This window comes from Vombatus ursinus, unplaced genomic scaffold (genome assembly GCF_900497805.2).
Source record: "Vombatus ursinus unplaced genomic scaffold, bare-nosed wombat genome assembly UNPS02014848.1, whole genome shotgun sequence".
Taxonomy (NCBI): Eukaryota; Metazoa; Chordata; class Mammalia; order Diprotodontia; family Vombatidae; genus Vombatus; species Vombatus ursinus.
The window spans coordinates 8,649,828-8,675,004 of record NW_020954626.1 but is presented as its reverse complement, the minus strand read 5'-3'; the positions used below and the strand labels follow the sequence as shown (position 1 = coordinate 8,675,004).

General features: G+C 35.0%; 1 protein-coding gene across 4 annotated transcripts in view; it reads right to left on the bottom strand.

The window, feature by feature from the left end:
* Positions 1-25,177, bottom strand: part of TCF12 (transcription factor 12) — a 408,834-nt gene that overhangs the window by 82,698 nt on the left and 300,959 nt on the right. For all 4 annotated transcript variants that reach the window (XM_027840786.1, XM_027840782.1, XM_027840781.1 and 1 more), the window contains 2 exons: positions 7,084-7,219; positions 2,303-2,355 (listed from right to left, as the gene is read on the bottom strand). In XM_027840786.1, the coding sequence (XP_027696587.1) occupies positions 2,303-2,355; positions 7,084-7,219 (189 nt within the window). The remainder of the gene's footprint in view (positions 1-2,302; positions 2,356-7,083; positions 7,220-25,177) is intronic.

Genomic DNA, 25,177 nt, shown 5'->3' with positions numbered 1-25,177 from the left:
TTTAGAAATATGATTCCTCATATATTTTTATTTAAAAATTTTAATTTCCAATTTAGGAAAATACATCCACAATTACGTATTCTTAAAAATCTGTTAACACATTAAAATATTTCAAAAATAATTTGAGCATGTTTATGAATCTCTGCAACATACAAAGTTAAAATGTGTAAGTTTAAAATCAATACAACCTGACTTACTAGCGCAACGTACTGCAAAATAATTACTCTAGGGTCTAGTTTGCTTAGTACTCTAATATTAATCTTCCAGCCCTAAATCTATGATCTTTATGTCAGTATCAAAGCTTAGAAAAAAAAATTAGGCTCTTTCCCTTCCTCCTCCTCCTCCATGGCACCTCTCAGATACCATATGCAACACTGAGAAATATTTTTGAAATACCAAGTAATGACTGCTATTATTACTAGGAACATATGTATAGCTGATGACCCCCAGTGTCTGTATTCTAACTATACTGTTCTGTACTAGGTGTGTGTGTGTGTGTGTGTGCACATACACATACACACACACACACACACACAGATGTTATGTATTCTCCTGCTTTGGCTTCCTAGAATATGAAAAAACAAAGTAAGTAGGCATTAAAAACTCAATGTTTATTAAAATTAATGCCAGATCAGAAGAATGAGCAAAATTTTCCATTTACTAATATGATCCCTCTACCTATGTAGTCCTACTAAATATTAATATGTAATATAACTTTAATTAGTCTCATAGAATCCTAGTAATAAATTACATGAAAATTGCACTGTTACATGTTTTAGCAGCTCTGTCATTTTTAATATAATTTCTGTTAATCTAGCAGAAATCATCGGTTATACTGTAAAGCCACCCACCCCTGCATAAGCACACAACTGTTAAAATGTAAATTGCCCAACTATTTTTAGCTGCTGCTGAAAAAAAAAAGCTGTCCTCGGGAATAATGATTTGAGGTATTGTGTTCATTTTGTTTATCAAGCAGCTATTCAGCCTCTAGTGGGGCCCAAGTGCTTAGGCAAGCAAAAGCTTTTTAAGAATGCCTGCAGCTGCAATCCAGCCTTCCAGGTAGGCTGCAGGTTCAGAGCACAGCTGCCCCAGGCTGCATCAACTCGGATCCATCTGGAACCGAGTTTCAAAGAGGATTTCAAATTCAAGTTTTTGGGCATTGGAAAAAGGATGGTGGTGGTGAGGTGAATGGAACCCAATAACTTAAAAAAAAAAAGATACCATCTCGACTTGGGCCTTAATACATAATAAAAAGATCAGACCTATTTTGCTCTTTCTATGAGACTACTTCCTAAGCCGGATGTTGTATTCAGTTTATACCTCGATGAGTTATGACTCATCTAGCAGCACCTGCGCCCATGTGTTAAGTACTGCCAAATAAAAAGCCCACCATCCATTTACACAACAAAGAGATGTGCCCCCACAAGGCAACAGTGCCTCAAATCTACTCCCACCCCCCCCATTTGATCTAAGCAAGGAGGGGTGGAAAAATCTTTCTTCATTACACAAGAGATTTTTAAACCTTACATGGATTTATAATGTGGATTCATTTATAAACAATTTTGTTCCTTTAAAGAATAAAGCATATTTAATAGCACAAACACCCTTATAGCATAAGATTATCACAGCCATTAATGATTTTTCCACCAAACCTTTCCAACCTTTTTCATCAAAGCCCTAAATTCTCAAAGGATACATTTTTGAGCAAAGAGGGATCAACAAACTAGTTGCTTGAAAGCTTTCCTGATGCTAGGCTGAAGTTAGGAAAGGCTTAATGAAGGCTTTAAAATCCACTAGGGCTTCACAATGAACATCTGACTTGGTGATTTATGCATATTAATAACCTCAGTCCTACAGAGGCAAGCTGAGCCGAACATGTCCTCCGAATCTTAATGTCTTCAGCTCCATTGGGATTATTACAAATGTAAATTTCTAAGATTCTCAGCTATTAATCTCTGTCTGTCCTCCTGTTCAGCAACATAATGACTAATTAAACATCAAAAGACCTGTACAGGAGATCTTCTTTGACAGCTACCGGTCTAGCCTTCTTCCCAAGAGGCAAATTCAAATGACAGGGACATGGGGTAAGAGCATATGAGTGAGCTACAAATCATGGTACTGAAAGCTAAAAACTAAACATCAGATGTGAATGCAGACCTAACAAACCTTCTCAATGATTCAGTTAGGCTATTTACAATCACTAGACAAAGCATTCCTAACAACTTAACTTATTCTCCCAAGAAGTAATCATTGAACCCTGAAACACAATCTGTTCCCATCAAGTTAAAACACAGGTACTTACAGAAGAAGGCAAACCAGGGGGCACCTTTCTGACTTTCTTTGCCTGCAAAGGATCTGTATGCAGAAGAAAACACACTTCATCAGCACATTATATCAGACATGGAAAGAAACAACCAGTGTTCAGCTCTACAACAAAGCAACACAAGATTCTTTATGGCGCATGTCTTGTTTTCCAACTTTTTTTTTCCTCTTGGCTATTCATTTAGCCAACTGTTCCCTTCTTGCTGGCTCTAAATAGGGCAATGTGAGGTGCACCCTGATTTAAAGTGGTGCCACGTGAGATTGCCACAAATCTTGTAGGCATGCATGGAGCCTCAGAAAAAGAATACTATAAATAAGTGTGTGCACCAAAGGCATATGATGCAACAGGTTAAGAATGAAACTAAGGGCCATGTCCTTGTGTATTTGGTATGAACTCAAGAACTGTAGTACCAGTAGGAATAAGGGCAGGACCAAGTGTTATGCTCCTCTGTATCTCCAATAGCAGGTAACTGACAGTTTTTTCCATATAACAGGTATTCAATAAATACTTCTTCTTGTCAACAATGGCAAATTTGTTAATTAAAAAAAAACAAAATACCCTGGGTTCTGGGAGGAGTCAAATTGACATCTGCATTCGTGCTACATAATAACCAGACTTCAGGTGCTTCTTAAGTTAAGGATTCTTAACCTGACCTTCATGGAATAGTCTATGGATAGATTTCAGGGGCTCTGTGAACTTGATGGGGAATGTGTGTGTGTATGTATGCACATATGTATATACACATGTATATCTTTATTTACAATAACCTCTAACTGAAATTTAGCATTTCCTTCAATTATTTAAAAACCTTATTCTAAAAAGGAGGGTCTATTTGCTTCATCAAAAGGGTCCATGACACAAAAAAGGTTAATACCTTTAGGTTTAAGGGGTAGATATCATATGCAATGTAAAGGAATACAAACAATGAATCTTTACAAAGTACTCTTGGTTTTCAGGTTAAATGGAAATATTGCCATATGTTTTTGTCTTTCCCTGCATTATAGCTAATGAACAGTCATTGACAATTGCCTCAAATAGATTATTTTAGTACAAATAAAGTCAAGCAGCCTTTGAATTCAGTCAAATTCATGATGTAGCAGGTAAGGAGATAGAGCCAGTGTTCAAATTAAATATACAAAAGGAAATGTATGATAAATTAAAAGTTAAGCCTATGTTAGGAATACTAAGCTTTCATTATTTAAAAACAACATTTAAGAAATCAAAGATTAGTGTTATCCTGATATTGTGTATTATTGATATTTATATGACAGAAGAAAGACACCTAGATTGATACCTCAGAATATTGGTTATAGCATATAAGAGTTTATGGTAAGCAAAAACCAAATGAACAAAATCCTTAAAGAGTGTGTATTCAAAACTGGATAGTATATGTTACACATTTTGGCATTAGATGTTTATAGTTAATTCAAAGAAAAGTCTATTTAAAATTGAAATAACATTTCTGATGGACAAAAATAATAACTTTATCAATGTGAATAAAAAGAGAAGTATTTTCACATGCCTACTCCTCCCAGATATTCTATAAATGGCATTTCTCTCTTTTTTAGATTTACCTCTAATATTTAGCATTTAAAACCCAAGACTCCCATTCTCTCTTTTACATTATGGGTAAAAACAATAAGCATATTCTTTCAAATTCTGTTAATCAAAACAAGGCCCAACTTTAAGTTTTTCAAAGGAACTCACTATTAGGAAGAGACAGCACACAGGACAAAACTCTCTAAGGGACAATGTTTGATGTTTTCAAAAATGGGAATTAAGGAAATACCTTCATAAACAAGCATGGCATTTTTCTATGCCATAAATGGCACAGTATAACAATAAGACATTTAGATTTGTGTTGGGAATTCTCTTCAATGAATTAACCTTCCCAAGAGTCTGAAAAGCTTCAAAAAATCAGCTTTTCAAGTAGTGTGTAGAAATTTTAAAACCAAGAAGGAAAAAAAAAAAAACACCCTTCATTAGTATCTCCGTCCATTCCCCAAGAGGCAGCCTGTATTTCCTTAAAACAGAATGTGCCAAAGATAAACAACATCTGGCACACTCTATATTTCTGAAATTTAAAGGTAAAATCTTTGTCCTTTGTGGGGCTTCACTAGAACTCAATGTTCCCAACTCTTCATAACCAAGAGAGTGTCTCCTAAGCAAAAGCCACACTCTTTCTACTAAGAATGTCAACTAGATACTACTACTATTCAGGGTGGACTCTATCACTGCAATTCCAGGGAGGAAGGCTTGCTGCAGTTCAAGTCAGTTCACCCTTGACATGCTAAGAAACTAGTGAATTTGGGTTCTTCACTCAGCTACCTGCAATTCAACTTCTGTGTGAAGAACTTTTTGTTTTTATTTTTTTTCTGTTGTAGTTCATCCTCAGCTGTCATTGGTTAATTGTAATATTTGCATTTGATCTGTAACCAAGGCTCTGAATGCGTTGTCATGATTTGTCTAAAAATTCTGGGCAAAATTGCTATAAGTTAATGGATGTTTTCAGAGACTTTATTTTCCAAGACATTTAAACATCTGTTTGAGTGAAGACATTATTTCATTTTTATCTTTGTATGTTATAGTGCCTGGCGCACTTCCTGACACATAGTAGGCACTTTAAAATGACTGTTGAATTGATTTGAATGATAAGGATTCAATGCAGTGAAAGTGCTATTGAGGTTCAAGCTTTATACAGTGAAGAATGTCACTTTTCTGCCCAGTGAAAGGCACATACTGTGAAGTCTATTTCTGGACAGTGAGAGAATCTTACTTAAGACCCTTAGAAAGGCAGCATGGTGTAGACAGAAGGCCAGATGTGCAGTCGAGAAAGTCTTGGTTCATGTCCTGCTTCTGACACCCACTAACTCTGTGACACGATGCCTGTGTGAACAAATCTAATTCTCTTCATTAACCTCACCCCCTGGCACCAGCAACTCTCTCCAATTGTAAGTCAAAGATAAATTTCTCATTTGTATTATCAAAGAAGTCAAGAGTTCCATACATCAGTGAAATCACAGGTCCTTATGAAAATAAAACAGCATCTTCAGGGTCTTCCTGGCTTTAGGAGTAGGCTTTAACTGATAGGAGACTGTAGACTCCTAATAATTCTTCCTCCTTCCTAATTATTATCATAGGTCACTGAGTTAAAAAACAAAATTCCTAATGACATTCCATTGGTTTAGATAACCCAAGAATACTGAGAAAGGGGTACTGCTGAGAGTGGGCCCTCTATTCTGACCATGAAGATCCTCATTTATGAGTAGGAGAAAGTTTTGTGGTAACTTAACTACATTTTTACACTCAAATATGGAAGAATCTTGATGCTTTAACAAAAGTGGGTTTTGTCTGCAAAGCTGATAGAATTAGGGATATTACAATTATTAGCTGGCATTTGTATAGTACTTCAAATTTTGCAAACTCTTCACAACTACTACCTCATTTTATCCTTGCAATAACTCTGGGAGGTAGGTGCTATTATTATCAACATTTTATAGATGAGAAAACTTAGAGAGGGTCAAACAGCTAGTAAGTGTTTGAGGTAGCATTTGAACTCAGATCTTCCTGACTCCAGGGCAAGTGCTCTAGCCACCTAGTTGTCTGCAACTAATACTGAGAACAAAATTTAATATCTGGATATATTTTCTTTCTTCTGGTAGGTGACTTCGATTTGTGGAGGATTATTCTTAACATGACCATGAATAACAATTTATCTACCAGAAAAATTTAGTTGTCTCATAAGAGTAGTGCTCAGAAATGGAGAATGGGACTTAAAAATAGAATGCAAAACCCTAAATTGACAGCAAAAATAAGTCATTGGAATGCAATCCCACTGAAGTTCCTTTCCTGGCTTATGAGTCTGACTGGTTTGATTTGTTTATAGGTCTACTAGATATTTTAGAGGGGAAAAAAAAAGAAAAGAAAAGCCCTCTGTGACAGAGAAATAATCTGTGAAAAGTCCTTCGCTGAAACGAATTTTAAAATACCTGAACTAATGAACTAATGTTTATTGAGTACTGACTTTGTATAGACTACCATAACTACTGATAGACTGTAATATATCGAAGGAGAATAAAAGTAAACACACCAAGTATTAAAGGTTAACTCTATAAAGAAATCAGAAGTATTTGTTAATTAAATCAACAACTATTCATTAAGCATTTGTTTACTCGGTGTTACCACCCCTCGTCACATGTGAGACTGAAAAAATGGAAGATACGAAACCTGGCCACAGCGAACTTTCAAAGAATAATAGCTCATATTTATGTGAGCACTTTATGCAAAGTGATTTATAATTTATGGGCTGAAACAATAAATAAGACCAATTCCTACTGCATTTAAAATTTTCAAATGTGATCTTTTTATTGCAAGGGGACACAGATGGTCAAGTTGAATTTTGTTCTTCATTTTTCTTAGTCAACAATGTCATTGACTTGTTTAAATATTAAAGAGAGAACTTTTAAAGAGAGATAAATTTTAAGTTTTATAATCTAAAACTTTTATAAAAATAAATCACATTAAATGCAGAAGAATCAGGATTGTGTTTGTGCTCTACTTATTAATGATGGAATGGATCACATTTTTAAGCAAACAGATTAATCTCCAACTTCAATATAATTCCTCAAACACCAAACTCCATAGGCCTAATGACTTTTCAGTCTCCTCTGAGCAGGAACACCATGATATTTTTGGGCAAGGGAAGAAATTAAACAAAACTCAGACTTGAAGTTTCACCTACGGACAATGCATATATTTACCAAGTGCCGAAGAGTCATGCAGTGGTCTTCTTCGAGAACTGGTGGCAGAAAAGGAATAATATGGCGTCCCGGCTTTTCCTGACGATGATAATTGTGCTGGGCTTCCAAGTCCTATATCTTGTCGTAGGAGACTGGACTGCAAAAAAAAAAAAAAAAAAATGTAAAGCAAACCTAGTCACCTTTCTAAAATAATGAAGCTTTTATGATACCACTGACTCTCAAGTACTCAAGGGTTGAAAATTATTTGTTGCTTCTTTGTCCCTTTTGCCACCTGTGTCTTGGTCACTGCATTAGCCTCTCCACCAGAGAGATAAGAAATAAAATGAGGAGCAAGGTGACACTATCAAGTATGCTATTTTGTCAGCTGTTCTGGCAAAGAATCATAGGGTCACAGATTCCAAAGTCAACGCTCTTTCCACTATCACCCACTGCTTGGAAGAAAAAAAGCAAACTGTTTAAAGAAACTGAGAAAGATAACATTTTCAGATCATCTGGGATTCTAATAATTATGTTTGGTTTTCTGTGCACTAAAAATGAACCCTTTGCTTTGCTTTTAATTTTTTTTCCTAAATCATTTCGATTCAGTCTATCTTAAAGAAAGTTTAAGAGAAAGCTTCTATGCTATTAGCACTGGGAAAAATGTAAACTTCACGATGATAGGAGGCATTATGTCATGCTATGGTCAACCAAAGACATTTCAAAGTCTAAGTGAGTTTAAAGAACAGAAATGAAGCAGGGGCTAGCTAAAACTATTATTCTTTACAAAAAAGGTGCTAATTACTACCTTCATGATTTTGGGCAAGTAAAAACAAATTAAAGTAAATTGAAGTCTCCCCATTCTCATTTCCAAAATGAGAACTTTACATTAGATGATGCCTAAGGTTCTTCCAGCTCTTATGTCAGTGCAGATAACATATATGAATACAGTGGAGCTGCATTTTACAAGGAGGTTAGGTTCCAAAGTCATCTTGAAAGGCAAAAATTGTAGAGTCAAAATGACCCCAGGAAATTCCTTTAATAGTCCATATAACATAACACAATGCATCATCTTTAAACAGTCATAGCTAGAAAGTCAATCAGTCAATAAACAGTTATTACCACCTACTATGTGCCTGGCACTGTGTTAAGCTATAGAGATAAAAATAAAGGGCCAGAGTTTCTTTAAAAGGCAGTCCAATCCAAAGAGCAGATAAATCTGAGATCATTGCTATGAAAACAAATGTAAATTTTACTTTTCACTTCATATATTCAATTAAGGAATCAATCAGGAGAGAGTAATCAATCAACCAACAAGCATTTAAATGTTGCACTATGTGCCAGATACTGGGGATATTATATCTTGTTCAATATAGTATCTAGTCCTATATCACTGGCCCTGAAGCAAGGAAGATCTGAGTTCAAATCTTCCTTAGACTTGTACTAACTGTGTGAGCCTGGGTAAATCACTTGATCTCTGTTGGCCTCAGTTTCCTCATCTATGAGATGAGAATAACTTGGTAATTACCTCCAAAGGTTGCTGTAAGGATAAAATAAGATAATATTTCTAACATGCACTGCAAACCTTAAAGTACTAATCCTCTTAAGGAACTTTCATCATAATGGAAATGACAAGTACATATAAAAAGTATATACAGAATAAATAAAAACAATAAATGCAGAGTAGTTAAATAAAACTAATATTTCTAATCAAGTAAAAGAAAAGACAAACAGGTAAAAGACCTAGTGAGCAGGAAAAAATATGATTAAGGAAAAACACTCTGGAAGGAGCTTCATGAATAAGTGAATATTGGAGAATGACCACCCTGAAACTATTTCTTCCTGTTTCACCATGAATCAAGGGAGGACACAAGCAAATTAAAGGGAACACAGTGGGGGCCTTTAAGTTACCTAGGAATGCTAGGAAGGACAATGCAGGCTGTCCCTCTGAAAAGATCAACTACAGATATGAATAAAAGATTCTAGAATCACACTTAGTGCTACAAAATGTTCCTATCATAAGACACATAGGAGAACTGAGACCAACCATGGGAAAAGTAGACTCCTATCTTCCACTATACGCTTATTTAGCACAGTGGTTCTGCTCAAGCTATATAAATTGTTATTTTTCTCTGACCAAGCTCATATAGTTGAACTCTCATAATCTAAACATCTGTATGATGTAATGACATTGTATGTAAAATGCATCACATGTGACAAATACCAATTCCAAGAGTCAAGTCTTTGTGATATTCCCAAGTATATGCAATGCATCACTCTATTTAATGGCACAAACCTCCATACTCGAGTAGGTTTTACTTACTTATACGGTACAAAAACAAGGTTAGCTCATATGTGTTTGGTGCATGGTTGGGCAAACTAGAGTCTGAGGGCCAAATCTAGCCTACTGCCTGTTTTTGGACAGCCCTTGACCTAAAAATGGTTTTTATATTTTTTAACACAACAAAACTTTATTTTAAAATATAAACTCTTCTTAGCTCATAGTAAACCTTTGATGTAAATCTCTGGTTTTAGTGTGATCAAGTTCCTGTCTATATTTCCTACCGAGGATAGTTCAGCTTTGTTCTACTTCATATCCACAGATTATAAGTTTAGTATGGGTTAGCCATCATGGCATATAGTGGGAAGAAAACTTGGCTTTGGAGACAAAAGACCTGGGCTCAAATCCTACTGCTGATGTTTACTACCTGTGTTACCTTGGGCAAATAAAACCCACTGGGGCTCAGTTTGCTCATCTGCAAAATGAGGGTAGTGGATTGGATGGACTCTGACGGACTTTCTCACTCTAGCTCTACAATCTTGCAAAAGTATGTCACAAAACAAAAGGCTATGGCTGGCTCAGTGCATATTTATTGCCACTAACAGAAAACAACTCAGAAATAATCTCCTGATGCTGAAAAAACCATCATCTTCAAACATAAAGGACGACGTCTATTCCTCTATTCAAGAATACTAGTGGAAAGATGACTAATGGTGCTAGGTGCTAAGCAGTAGGACCATCCCTGCTTTCCACTCCTGGATTAGAAGATGGGAACAGATAAAGGTCTCAAAAGGTAAAAGGGATTGAATTCATGCCAGAGAATTTTAGGAGACAATCTATCATTGTCTTCACAGCCCTAGTATACTCTTCTGTCCTCATCCACACATTTTAAGCAGCTATCTTTCCTGCCACTTCTGAAATGTTAATAATAATAATTATTATAATAATAGCTAGCATTTATATGGTACTTACTATGTGCCAGTCACTGTGCAAAAGCACTTTACAAATATTATCTCATTAGATCTTCATAGCAACCCTGGGAGGTAGCTGCTATTAATATCCCCATTTTACAGATGAGGAAACTAAGGAAGAGGTTAAGTGACTGGTCCAGGGTCACACAGCTAGGAAGTATAAGAGGCTAGATCTGAACTCAGGTGTTCCTAATTCCAAGTTCAGCACCTTAACCACTGTGCCACCTCAAATGTTGTTGATATTGATACCTATGTCCCACAGCTCTAGCAAAAGGCTCAGGGTAACTTTGGTAGTTGTAGTTCTGAATTGTAACTTTAGGGGCAGCTGGGTGGTGCAGTGGATAGAGCGCCTGGCCTGGAGTCAGGAAGACCAGTCTAAATCCAGCCTCAGACACTTACTAGCTGTGTGAGTCTGGGCAAGTCACTTAAGCCTGTTTGCCTCAGTTTTCTCATCTGTAAAGCAAGCTGGAGAAAAAAATGGTAAATAATTCCAGTATCTTTGCCAAGAAAACCCCAAATGGGGTCACGAAGAGTCGGACGCGACTGAACAACAACAACAGTAACTTTAACAGTTGATCTGGTATTCACTATTAATGTCAAGGGAAAAAGTCCCAGTGAAATTTCTTCCCTTCTTTCAGTGCTCAAGTATTTAAATCCAGACCTTTAAGATGCTTTGCAGCTTTAAATGTAATATAACCTCTTCAATCATCAATAAAAAAGTGTGATCTAAACTAACAAGGGATATTAGTAAAAGAGTACATTCCTTTAAAAATAAGAGAAATGAGGGTTGCATCTACCAAACAATATAAAGTAGAAAATAAAAGACAATGCTATGAGATGTTATCTTTAACACAAGTAGTTTTGCATTTATCAAATATTGGATGGATTAAACACTCTGTAGTAGGGACATAAGAATGCAAAGGGGGTTTACCAAACAGATAAGACGTAGCCTTTTGTCCCTGTAAAAATCATAAACCAGGGGGAGGTGAAGCAGGTAGAAAAAATAATAAATATAAATAAGACACACACACTCTCCCTCTCTCAACACAGCTCATGCAATAGGGTCCTAATGGTCCTCCTTGCTTCCTTTCTATCGTCTCTGATGCATGCTCCACACAGCTGTCAAAGTGATTTCTTAAAGTGCATGTCTGACTATGTCACCGCCCTTCTCAGTAAACTACTGTGACGCTCTATGGCACCTAGAATCAAACATAAACTACTTTGTGTGGTATTTAAAGGCCTTTAGAACCTGGGGTCAACCTGTCTTTCATGTCTCAGTATGTAGAGTTCCTTCCTAGACTCTTTGGTCCCCAAACTGGCCTTCCTGCTGACACATATGGGACACTCCATCTCCAATACCGTTTCTGTATTGTTCTCTGGCTGTCCCTCAAGCCTGAAATATACTCTGCTCTCCTTTACAATTCAGGTCAAGCAGTACCTTCTACATGAAGCTTTTTTTTTTATCCCCATTGCTGTGAGTACCCTCCCTCCCAAGACTTTGTTGTTGTTCAGTCATTTTTCAGTCATTTCTGTCTCTTTGTGACCCCATTTGGGGTTTTCTTGGCAAAGATACAGGAGTGGTTTGCCATTTCCTTCTCCTGCTCATTTTACAGATGAGCAAACAGCATTAAGGGACTTGCCCAGGGTCACACAGTTAGTAAATGTCTGGATCTGAACTCAGGTCTTCCTGACTCCAGGCCAGGCACTCTATCCACTGCACCACCTAGCCACATCACCCCTACCCCCCAAGACCACCTTGTGCTTATTTCGTGGTGTTTTTTTTAAAATATATACTTGTCTTCTCCAACAGAGAAGGGGCAGGGACAATTTCATTTTAGTCTTTGTCATCCCCAGCATCTAGCAGGAGCTTAATAATGTGTGTTGGTTGATTATACTTTCTATGAAATACCCCTTTTCTATCATCATGTGCGTTTTCAAAAACTTTTATTGCAGGAGATATGAGTAGTTCAGAGATTAAGACTAGTTCAAACTAATACAGATCTGTTCAAATGAATTTGGATCCATCCAGCTGGTTCAGAGTAGTTTAAACTGGTTCAATCATATAGATGTCCAGTTCTGACCAGTTCAGATTGGTTAAAAGCAGATTAAATTATTTCAGAGCAACTGAAACCACCACTGACTACATTATAGGCTGAATAGGCTATTGTGGTCTAGCCTGGAAACCTATCTGCTATTTATAGCTTTGTTTCTATGAGAAAATGCATTCCAAGGTCTGAGCAACTGACATACCAGTGAACTTTGGGAACACATCCCTTTTGTAATTTGAGTACTAGCTGTCTATGCAAATATTTTCTGCATGTGTGTACAGTGGACTTTTATGAAAGGCATTTACTTCTCGATAATTTTAATACAGCCTACCAACAATAGGCCAAAAGGGAGAAAAGGTTTAAAAAAATAAACAACAAAAACAAACCCTAAACCTATAGCAAGCAAAAATTCAGAGGCTCTATGTCACTCAATTTTTCTAACTAGCTTTTCCAATCTTGCTACTTCTCCCCTATGGAGTTATTCAACCAGGATCTAAAACCTTATGGTTATATAAAAAAATACAGATGGAACTATTTCTTTATGAGAGTAGAAAATACAGCTTTGTTTTCTTAGTGCTATATTTTAACACTATATGAAATTAAAAAAAATAATTTAGACTGTCTCTGTCCTAGCAGAGTTTACAGTCAAGTCTCAGCTACTGCAAGCAGCTTTTCCCAAGTCCTCAACTTTAGTGTCGTCCCCCCTGAGGCTATTCCCAATTTTTTATATATATATCTTGTTTGTACATAGCTGTTTGCATGTCTCCCCCCAGTCGACTGCCAGCTCGTTGAGAGCAGGGACTGGGTTAGTTTTTGTTTTTCTTTGTATTCCTAATGCTTAGAATAGTGTATGGGACACATAGTAAGCACTTAATAAAAGATAAGATACGCATATTTACATATATTCATGTGTATACATGAAACAACTACAGAATAATATCTGCTGCAATAACCAAGAGCTTGTGTTGCACTGCCTATTAATACTCTAAATTTATTAAATTAATTAATTAATTAAATTAATATTCTAAACATTCAGTAGTGCTTTCTCCTCTCATTCTAGTTTGATGCTTTTACTCTATATATTTTAGCATACAAAGCAAGCTATTATATATTTTCTTCTGATAAAAAAATAGATGTCAGCTCATCTTATTGATTTTTCTGCCTGTCTGAAGCAAATGAGAAGCAATATTGATTAGGACTGATCCTGTCCTGGAGGTATTTCATGCAAAAAGGAATATACAAATATCCCTGAGGAGAAAAAATGACTAGCAAAGCAGTTTTAAATTATCAGTAGCATGTTCTCTTTAGGCTAGGCTGCCTTAGGTCTCTTCCAAGGTATTAGTTCTCTGAAATGATACATCACTTAGTTCTTAACACAGTCTTAAAACAGAATGTTTGTATCTTTAGTCAGTTAGAACCTCATCTGCTAAACTTGTATTTAATTACTAAAGAAGTAAAGTACTAAAGAACCCATGATGGGTTATCCTCCTGAAACACTGGCTAATTCTTCGTGGATTAATGTTATAACAGATTAAACAGGCATCTCTGCTAAATATTCTTCACTTTGAACTACACAGAACAAATACTCAGCTTGCAAACAAGCATCCCAAGACTTTTAAAAGAATTTTCCAAGGGTATATAAGCCTCAAAGATGAAAATAAAAATGCTACTGTATCACATTGCTGCTGCTACCACCACCACCACCACCACCACCCCACTGTAATAATGAAGGAAATACTTGGTCCAAAAAAAAATTGACATTAGTGGAAATAAAATGGCAATGGGGATGGCCAAAAGTAGTAACCACTTTACATTGTGCCATCTATCAATGATAACTCTTCCTGATAACACAGATAGGCACTTTTAAAGGTATCTCCAAAGAAGGCATCATGATATGACAAAGAAGGAAAGGTGCTACTCTCATGCCAACCAATAAATAAAGTGATGATCTTTTTGAAGTGACAAAAAAAAATTGGAAACTAAGGGGAGGGGTGCCTATCAATGGAGGAATGGCTGAACAAATTATGGTATATGAATTTGATAGGATACTACTGTATGGTAAGAAATGATAAAGGGAATAGTTTTAGAGAAACCTGGGAAGACTTACATGAATCAATGCAGTGTAAGGTGAGCAGAACCTAAAGAACAACTGATACAAGAGCACTGCAAAAAACAAACTTTAAAAGACTTAAGAACTCTGACCAACACAATGACCAATTATATTCCAGAATATGTATGTTGAAATATGCTACCCACCTCCTGATAGAGAAGTGAGGGTACAGATTGAGCCATTTTTCTGGACAGTTCCAAAGTAGGAATTTACTTTGCTTGACTATGAATATTTATTATACATGTTTTGCTTGATTGATAAATAAATAAGTAAATAAATGTACTACTCCACAAAATAAACGCATGTAGAAATACAAATTAAAAATAAAAAGAATGAACTGAGGATATGAGCCAAATTTAAGGATTATTACCCTCCTATGGTCTTTATAAAAAACGTGAAACCTAGGAATACTGACTTGCTTCCTTGGAGCAACTTTCATTGTAATAAATAAAGTTTTACTTAATTTCCACTCAATCCTGCAAATTAACTAAAAGTCTAATTAACATTTTGCCAGATTTAAAAAGTTAAGTTGATTTTGTGATTAAGGTTTTAAAATACTATTCTGATGTGGCAGTCTTTAAGTGATAATAAAGTTAATTTATTTTCTAGAAAAATAAGATGGAAGACTCCTTCAAGTTACAAAGTCAACATATCTCATAAATACAAGTCTAATATAAATATGCATATGATATATAAATATATACACACGCATATATGTGCATATATATGTGTATATATGTCTCCATATATACATATGTGTGTATATATATGTGTGCATATATATGTCTCCAGGGGGAGCCCTTGGTTTTTAACATTCTATGGAATTCCACAATTTCCACATCCATCTGAATGGTATTCATTTTGAAATAACAGAGGTAGGCAGCTATTCCTGGCCTTCTCCTTCTTGAGGACATCAGTCTGAATCTAAATGGTAAAAGGTAATGATATATAATTCCAATTAAAAAAAACTATTTCAACTGTTGGAAGATTTTTTCCTCTGAAATTCTTTATGCTCTACTATATAATTTTCCATTAAAAAACTTTTCCTCAGAGAATAAGAAAAAGTGCTTATTTTTAAGTAATGGCAAACAAATCCTTTTCTTTTGGTTTAAAGAATCATAGTAAGATAACTTTAAAAAATCATTAAAACCCCAAATGATTCTCAGTGATTTTGACAGAAGAATCAGATGTAAAAGGAGGAGTACATTACCTGAAGTCCCTGGCACGCCTTTCTAGACAACTAAGATAAACATCTAATACATAAAATGTTGAACTTTAACTATTTATTATTTTTCTGTTAATATTCCACAAATGATTAAAAAGTGTACTGCAATAAACATTGAATTTGGAAAACACTGACATTTGTAAAATATTTGTATTATGATGTAAATGTATTTTAAATTGAAATTCTAGGGACATGTTAGCAATTATCAGCATGTTGTTAAAGAATTTTATCCTGAGAATCTCATTAGATAGTGATGCGAACTACAGTTGTTATCATTTTGAGAACAAAGGGATCTTGAATGAGTAATCAATAGCAACTGGCAGAAAATGAGACATTAATTATGATCCTCTCTAGTGTTTTGTCTCAGACAAGGTTTCATTAAATGCTTTGTGCTAACCTGTACAGTTTCAAGTCATTACCAACACATTGGACAATATATTATTTCGGGGGGGGGGTGGGGTGGAGGTAGTGATCTCAAAAAAAAATAAAAGAGAACTTCAGATGCTACTATTCTTTTTGTGGGTCAATCAAAACACACCAACTACCACTAACCAAATGTTGTGCATTTTCTTTAAAACATCTCAAATCTTATAATCTCTACATAGTCTCTTGAAAATTTAATTATCATCATCTATACCAAAAGAGTCATGCAGGTTTGAGAAGATAATGGCAGTCATCCATCAATTGCATCCTGCCATTGCAATCAGCCTAATCTTACTCACTGGAATGAAAAGAAAAGGGGGTTGGGGGGGAAGCTACCTAGGGTACTAGCTACCTAAGTGTTGCCACATCATAAACAAAATAGCACATATTTAGTTTCCCTACCTTCCCTAACTATCATTAGCACACAGAAATTCTGAGATCTTGTCATACCTCTCCTTTTCTTTACTTAAGCTTAAAACAGATGTAAATCCTGAATCAGCTAAAGTGAAAGCACCTACCTTTACTAAAGATGAAAAAGAACAACAGTTAAAAGATACCATGGTAAAGATCTTTGGGGTTGTAAGGATCAAAAAGATATTAAAGATAAGTAAAGTGCTATGTACAGCACTATAAACATGCTATTTCCTGTAAATAGGCTTTTTGAAAAGAAAAGTATGAAACTCTCTCCGCAACTTCCTAGGCATTTTCATCATTTTCACATACTCTATATCTGAGGAAGTGCCAAGACTATATCCTTTACTTGGCATTTATTATATTCTATTTTGTATGTATTGTTAGTTAACTTTTCATGTCATTTATACAATCAGATCTTAAGCACCTCCAGGATGTGGACTGTCTTAACACTTTCCTGTATCTCTAGCAGTTTTGCCATTAACAGGTAGTTTCTGTACATTAAAATGAGTAAAATTATTGAAAAATTGATTGGGGTTCTTTCCACAAGAAAACTCCTAGTATATTATTTTGTGTCTTTGTCTAATTGAGAGAGAAATATGAATGAAGGAATGTTTTTCAATATTAAATTTTTTTTTGAAGTTTCTACTTTGAAAAAGATTCTTCTTCTGATAGTTTTCTCTCAGACAAAAATACAAAAGGGGACTGTGCCAATGGTTTTCCTTTGGGCAGAAGTGCAATTAATTTTTCATTAATTTTGTCTTACATAATATATAAGGACAAAGCAGTCTCTGAGGAAGGAGGAATTCTTTTTATTAATAACAAAATGAAAATAAAAAGATGTCACATATTGGGCAGGAAAATACTACCATACAACAATTTTTAACATACAACTGAAGTAAAGGTCTAATAAAACAATTCCTGTGAAATCAGGGGGAAAAGTCACTCTTGCACTAACAGGGTTAAGACAGGGTTGGGACAAGCACAACAAACAAAAGATCTACCTTTTCTTAACTTACTAAATTAAATGACCTGGAATTTTCTCTTCTCTGGAATTTTATATGTAGGGAGGGAAATCTTTTCAGATATTGTGAAATATCTCAAAATCAAAAGTTTTATATATATATATATATATATATATATATATATATACATATTTTTTGCTTGTTTGTGAGGCAATTGGGGTTAAGTGACTTGTCCAGGGTCACACAGCTAGTAAGTGTCAAGTGTCTGAGGTCGGATTTGAACTCAGGTCCTCCTGAATCCAAGGCCAGAGCTCTATCCACTGTGCCACCTAGCTGTCTCCCAAATTTTAGATATGGTCTTTGGATACTGAACTGGTTCAAAATACATTAAAAATTTCTTGACTACAGCAATTTAAAAGCATTAGGTGTGGAAACTTTTTTTTTTTAAATAAAATTGGGAATGTTTCCTTAAGTCTCTTTTGCTCTTTTATTTAAGTCTTGGGTTACGTAAGTATTCTATTGATGTTATTCTTTGGGGATTTCCCTATAACTATTCTCTAAAAATATTCCTTTTTTAATTTTTTAAATGAACTTGACAAACAACAAACATGAACATTTCCATAATCGAAGAAGAAAGAGAATTGTATAGAAAACTATGAATTTTAATATGTAAGCTTGTTCTTTTAAAAGTATATATTAAATTTAACATGGTAGTATCTATATTTCCTTCTATGTTTAAGGCACTTTCTATAATTCCTTCAAAACCCTTCTGTGTATTTTTTAAAGATGTTTCATTGGTGCTCTTGAAATTTTATATCCTTACATCATACTGACAAAAGCTTTAATAACATCACTTTTCAACAGCCAAGAAAGTTACCTTCAGATTTCAGATATGAAATGGAAGAATGGAAGATCTACAAGAAGACAACAACAAAGTCTTTGGAACACGTGCCCTTTCTTAAAGTAGTTCTGTAGCATTTATTTCAATTACTAATAGGTTTCTTTTTAGAGTTACAAAAACACAGGATTATACAGGACACTTTAAATCATGTAAGTTATTCTACTGTCCCTACACTGAGGACTTGACCAGCAAAAATGACCTGGAAATTAATTGGAGATGCTGCAGGCGTCACTTTTGACCTTCTAAGAATTAGAACCACATTGCCAAGGGGTGGCCTCTGGCACATACTGTCCCTAGTCACTGGCCATGCCTCTCCATCTAAAGCATTCCAAACATAATATTATCTATTTGGAGAGACTTCACATTTTCTTTCAATGATTAATTTCAATACGCTAAGTCAGGTAACAACCAGGACACAGATGTTGACTCTAAATCTCATATTTTGTTACTATTCGCCTTTTTTTTATTCTATGAGGAAATGAAGATGGTCTGATTATAATGTTTGGAGAGGTGCTATATGCTACAATGTAAATGATGCTGGACTTGGAGTTAGGAGATCTGGTTCAAATCCAACTTCAGACATTTATTACCTATGTGATTGAGGGAAAGTTACTTAACTTCTCAAACTACCAGTTTCTTTCTCTGTATGGGGATGATATTAGTTGCACTACCTACCTCATAGGGTTGGTGCAAGTAAAGTTCTTTGTGAAACATTAACCTGGCTGCACTACTTTGGGACTTCTCTGGCTGACTTCAACATACCCCTGAGCCAGGTATCTCCCCCAGATCCCCAATTCCTAGGGCTTTTCAGATTGCTTCAGTGGGTTGTCTTCCCCCATTAGATTGTAAACTCCTTGAAGGCAGCGACTGTCTTTTTTGTATTAATATCTCTAGTGCTTAGCACAGTGCCTGGCACACAGGCATTTAATAAACATTTACTGATTGATATATAAATGTGAATTATCATCATTATTGCCATCTTGTTCATATATTTTTAATGAGGTTCTGACAGGAATGGTCTTGGAACATGTTGCTATCCTACCACTATTTTTTATATTTAATGTTCTATGGACTATTGTCCAGGTGAACAAAATAATTGTATTAGGATATAAGCTCATCCTCTGGAGGCTCAATGAAAGCATCCTTTTCACACCTCCAGTGGCAGACAGGACAATATGGATGTTATGTACCTCATCCTGTCCCTACATAATTTGGATGTTTTCTGCTAAGACTCTGTTCCAGGTAGCTCGGAAATATATTTGGTTTGGTGATATCTATTAAAAAAGTTATTCTTAAACTTTTATAGATCAATGTTATATCCAGGAGAATGTGGGCAAAAGTTCAGTCTACAAAAAAGGTCCAATTCCAATATAGTTTATTAGTTGAGTTCTCTCAGATGGTTTGAAGTCTGTATTTCATAAAACAGAATGGGCCTCTGACTGTAATTCTAGCCACCAGATCACATACTTCTAGGTGCTTTGGTGGGGATTAAATTTTGTGCAGTTTGCAGAGATGTATTGCACAGTCTCTACTGTCTGCCTATATAATCTAAACTGGTCACCAAGTCTTAGTTCCTTAAGAATAACCCTTCTATAATTCCTGATGGCAATGATTTGGTATTACATTATTAAATAAACCTATTCCCACAAATTCATATGACTCAAACACTTGTCTAATACTTTTTTGCTAACATATTGTTGACTTTTTATTTATTCCATTCTTGACTTTTTTTAAAAGTCATTTTACAGGCTCCTTCTGGAGATAAATCATTTTCGGTAAAAACCAACAAATCCAATAGTCTCTATCTGTTACCAGTCTCTATGATTGCTTGAAGTGATGGCTAGTTGTTCTAAAATTTTTTCTGTAGGTTTAGACCTGTTTATTTTGTGCTCTAAAAATGGTTGTCAATCCTCTTCCTCCTTTATGGTGAGAAAATATTACCCCTTCTATAGCTTTCTTTGGGTGACGATCTCTGTATTTCATTAATATTGTATGGGTTTTTGTGAAGATACTTTTATATCAGTTACAATCTACTTTGTAGTTCTAAAAGTATACATTAAGATTGGCACTGTGTAGGTGTTGTGTGCTTTAAATGTATTCTTCCCATTCGATTCTGATTTCAGGATGCTGATAGTATCTTAACATATCCAGCCCCAGTCTTCTCTTTGTTATTTTCACACTTGATATGTCATGCGTGGAGAAGACCAAGGCAAAGCCATGTATTGCCTTAATCCTTTGATTCAATGTGGCCTCTGAATTTTGGATGAAAACAATCCGTTTCTTTCTCCTTGGAGTATATTAAGAATTACACACTTAAGGAAATAAAAGGACATTTTGATATCATTGGTGAAAGATTTCATGAGATTAAGGAATTCCAATTTAACAAAGATTCATTAAATGCCTACCATGTGCCAAGCACAGGGCTAAGCACCGAGAATTCAAAGACAGACAAGAAACCTTGCTCTCAAGGAGCTCAGAGTCCAATGGGAGAGGCAACGTGCAAGCAACTATGTAAAAGTAGTACCTATAAGATAAACTGGCGTTTATCTCAGAGGGAAGGCCCTGGAAATAAGGACTAGGAAAGGCTTCTTGCAAATGGTGGGACTTCACCTGGATTTGAAGGAAGCCAGGGTAGTCAGGACAGGCACATGAGAAGGGAGAGAGTTTAAGGCATGCTTGCTGATTTAATTTGTTTAAAGAATATGTATTTAACGGTATTTTTTTCCTTCCTTTACTGTAGCCATATACCTTGATGTCATCTATGTACAAGAAGTGATTAATAATATGATTTGCTTCCACTTCCTCTTTAATTTGGAAGCCATAGATAGTTTTATTTAAGAAAAATGATAATGTATTTAAGGCTAAGCAGAATCAAACTGGGCTTACTGTCTCCCTGACAAAATGTCACATTTTATATAAGTCATACTTGCCATTATTCTGCTGGTGGCATGTTTTAAATAAAAAAGTTTTCCATGTGGACATCAAATACTCCAGTGTCCTCACTGAACTGGGGTCTATTTTACGTATTTGCAGTACATGAATATATGATGAGGGCAGAACTGAGCCAAAGGCTTTGTGGCAAAGGATGCAATAATGTTTTTATACCTCTGGTCAAATACTACTGTATTCATTTATAATGATTAAGCAGATACCAGCTTTTCTGAAATGCTTTATTTTGGCATAATTGATCTATTAGTGAGAGTCATGTTGTCAAACTCAAAAGAGTCTTAAGAATTGTTATCTATGTCTTCTTTTTCAAAATTATTTGAGATAATATAGTTGTTTTGTGATTTATTTGGTTATTAGTTATGATTTCTTGAGTCTACATTAAGTGAAGATTTTCAATGACACTATCATGATCACATCATGATCATCATTATGTATATAATCATTGATTGCTCCTGTCTTCTCTTCTCCATCAAATAACTACTATTTTATTAATATTTCCCCACAAATTTTTCATTAAAAATTTTATTGAAGTTTTTATTTTCTCCTTGGAAACTTGTATTCCAGTTTTTACTTTTTAGTATGTTAAATATCACATATTTAAACATTAAAATGATATTTTTTTCATGAATGTTGTGAAATTTTAAAAAGAGAGGTCTCTTCGCAAAGAATCTTCAAAGAAAAGTAAAACTATATCACTGGAGTAACTTTATTCCTTGTATTAAAGTTTTCATACTGTTAAAAATCTCAAGCTTTGACTTGCAGTTTCACTTAAAAGAAGAACAGTTATAATTCATATATAAAGTACTAATGTAGAATTTTATCCTTAAACAAAATGTTATACATAATATTTTATACAGATAACAGGATAGAGGAACTGTGTGAATATATATAAATACAAATTATATATATATAAATGCATACACATACATATATGTATATCTATATGAATGGTACAAAACACCTTAATGATTCAGGAAGCAATGCCCCTTACTAAAGAGTTGTGCTTAGCCAGTGACCTCTGCTTCAAACATATAAAGCTGAATCGTTTTAATATTTAAAAAAATTTTTTTTTATCCAGTTATGGATCAAGGGAACTAACTGGTAAACTAACTTAGCTAAGCACTAGTTTAATAATTCCTAAATGAGGCACAGGCTTTTGATTATTAAGCTGCCTGCTTCAGAAACAAATAATATTTTCTAGGCATTTTCTACTTTTAATACTATATACTGCTATTAAGGAATGCTTTAGACTTTGAAAGAGGCCTTTTCCAATTTCTAATCACCACAGTTTTAATACTGTACACATAGAACCCAATGTATATAGTGAATGAATGAATGCAGACCAGAAGTACAGAGGTTATACAAAAATGTAGGCTGGGACTTTAACATCTTAAAGATGTTTGTGTGTATGTATATATGCAATTCAAACTTCTGTAAAGGAAAAAATTAAAAACAAAGGGTAATGTGTGTGTGTGTGCGCGCACACACATGCCCGTGCACTTTTAACTCCATCTGCTTCTTTTCAAAAGCTACATAGGCAGATTTTTCACAGAATTACTCCCTATATGACTCCCTACCAGAGTAGAACTAATTCTTAGCACCTGCTACCCACCATACTAAGGGATGTCTTCACTGATTATCTTCAAATGGTCATCTCTAGTTTCAGGAAAGCCAAGCTGTCAAGAATGGAATTTTTTGTTAACTTTTTGAACAGTTACACACATAGGTTCTTGAGCTTGATAATAAAAACTAAAGCTACTGTAGACTATACTGAAGATTGTAAAAGTGATTTCTTTTATTTACATTAAAATGAAGAGATCTCACCCCATGGCTTCCTCCAAAAAGAGACAAGAGTTTTTATGTCATATAAAATCTGGGCACCCTGTGTGCCATCTAAAGGGAAAATACACTTCAGTGGACCATTGTGAGTCAGGTATAATGACCAATAAATACTTTTCACTGACCATATAGCATTCTGCTCATCCTGGCATCACAGATTTTAAAATATATGCTTATAAAACTAAAAGTTGAAATTAACTGCTTTCAGGATCCAGACTTTATGTGGCTTGTGTTTTTTTAGTAGTTTTGTTTCAGGTTTTCTTTACGTTGGAGCATTTTAAGCATCAATTTTAATCATTTTGAAAGTTCATTTTATATTAAGAACTTTTAAAATTCTACTCTAAAAATAAAGACTGTATGAGCGCACAGAAGAGAGAGGATGGAGCAAAAACAATAATCAGTCATACTTCCTTAAGAAACTTTTTTTTCTCTTCATATTAAACAAAATTTCTTATATCGTCTCCAAATGCCTCTCCCCTAGGGTTGTGGCTTAAGGAGCTGAGGTGAGAGTAAGATATAAGGAATAGAAGAGTGCAGGATCATAAGTTAAGAGTGGAAGTGAACCTTAGAAGCCATTATATAACAAATGAGGAAGCTGAGGCTGAATACTTTCCCAAGGTATGATTGTGGGAATTGGAAAATGGGGGGAGAAGAAAAGAAGTGTCAAGGATGACGGCTTGGGGAACTCTTAGGTCTGCAGTTGTCTCTGTTTTTTTCCACCTACTTTTAAAAATGCAAAAGTCACAAAAGAATGCATGATGGTCTGCTGGACAGTAATGTAATCTTACCACATGAGCAAGGTTAGGCATATTTGGTATAGAAAAAGAACAATGGGTTCAGAATGGGTAGGCCTAGAATCAGGTCTAATATTTTGAAACTGTGACTCTGATGATATTACTTAGCACTTTTCAAGCCTCAGTTCTCTCACTGAGGAATAATTAATACTCCTAAGTCACAAGGTTGTTGTAAGAAAAACAGCTGAAGTGCCATATAAATGTTAAGTCAGTAGTAATAATAATAACACTGTCAGGCAATTCTACTTTCTTCCATCCCCTACAGGGAATTGGAGTCAAGAGTGGGGCTCCTCATGGTGGAAGAAGAGTTCGTGCATAGTTCCACTCTACCTTCTTTTTGGGAAAAAAGCTGCCATTGTAAATCCAGGAGCCCCTGTGCATTTTGGGGTACAGCAGGCATGTAGGAATCATTTCCATGTCAGCTAACTGGAAAAACTGGTGGTAGTATTTGGTCATACTGTAAATACTGTTAGCTTAACCCAAATGAAATTAGGGAGAAATAGGGATAACTGTAAAGTTAATTTGTATTTTATTGGTGGTGACCCACTGAATGACTGTTCTGTACAAATGAGCAAGTAAAATTTCATGTGTGTTTACCTGAGGTGTTACCACAAAGTTTTAGTCAGCAATTCTCTCAGGTGGTATATTTTTATTATTGCAATGCCTCAATAGCATATTATAAATCTTTAGCAATTTTTGGTTCATTTTACATGTACTGGTTTATCTTCATTTCAATAAGCTTTTCATTTCAAGCCTCTGCTCACAGAATTCTAGACAGTATAATAAATAGGAAAGAATATAAGGTTCTTGTCCTCAGAGTACTCCCAATCTTTTAAGGGAATCTTTTATGTATCAAATAAGGGAGATAATAATAATTTGAGAGAAGTCTGTCTCTGTTGCTTTACAAAAGAAACAAATGCAGTTAAAAGCATGCGTACACACACACCAACACCATCACTATGCTTTGTTTTAAACTTTTTCTCTTTCTTACAGAAATTTGATAAGGGACCTTTTATATTATCCAACAGAATGCAGTCTCATGTAAAGAAAGGTACTTCTTTCTATTCTCCCTATGACAAAATATTAATCCTGTTAGAAATCTAAAATTGTTCACAGTCCAGCTCCTCCTTAAGGTATTTCACATTACTCTTCCTCATATACTATAATATTCTGCCAAAATGATGACTTAAAAAAATCAATC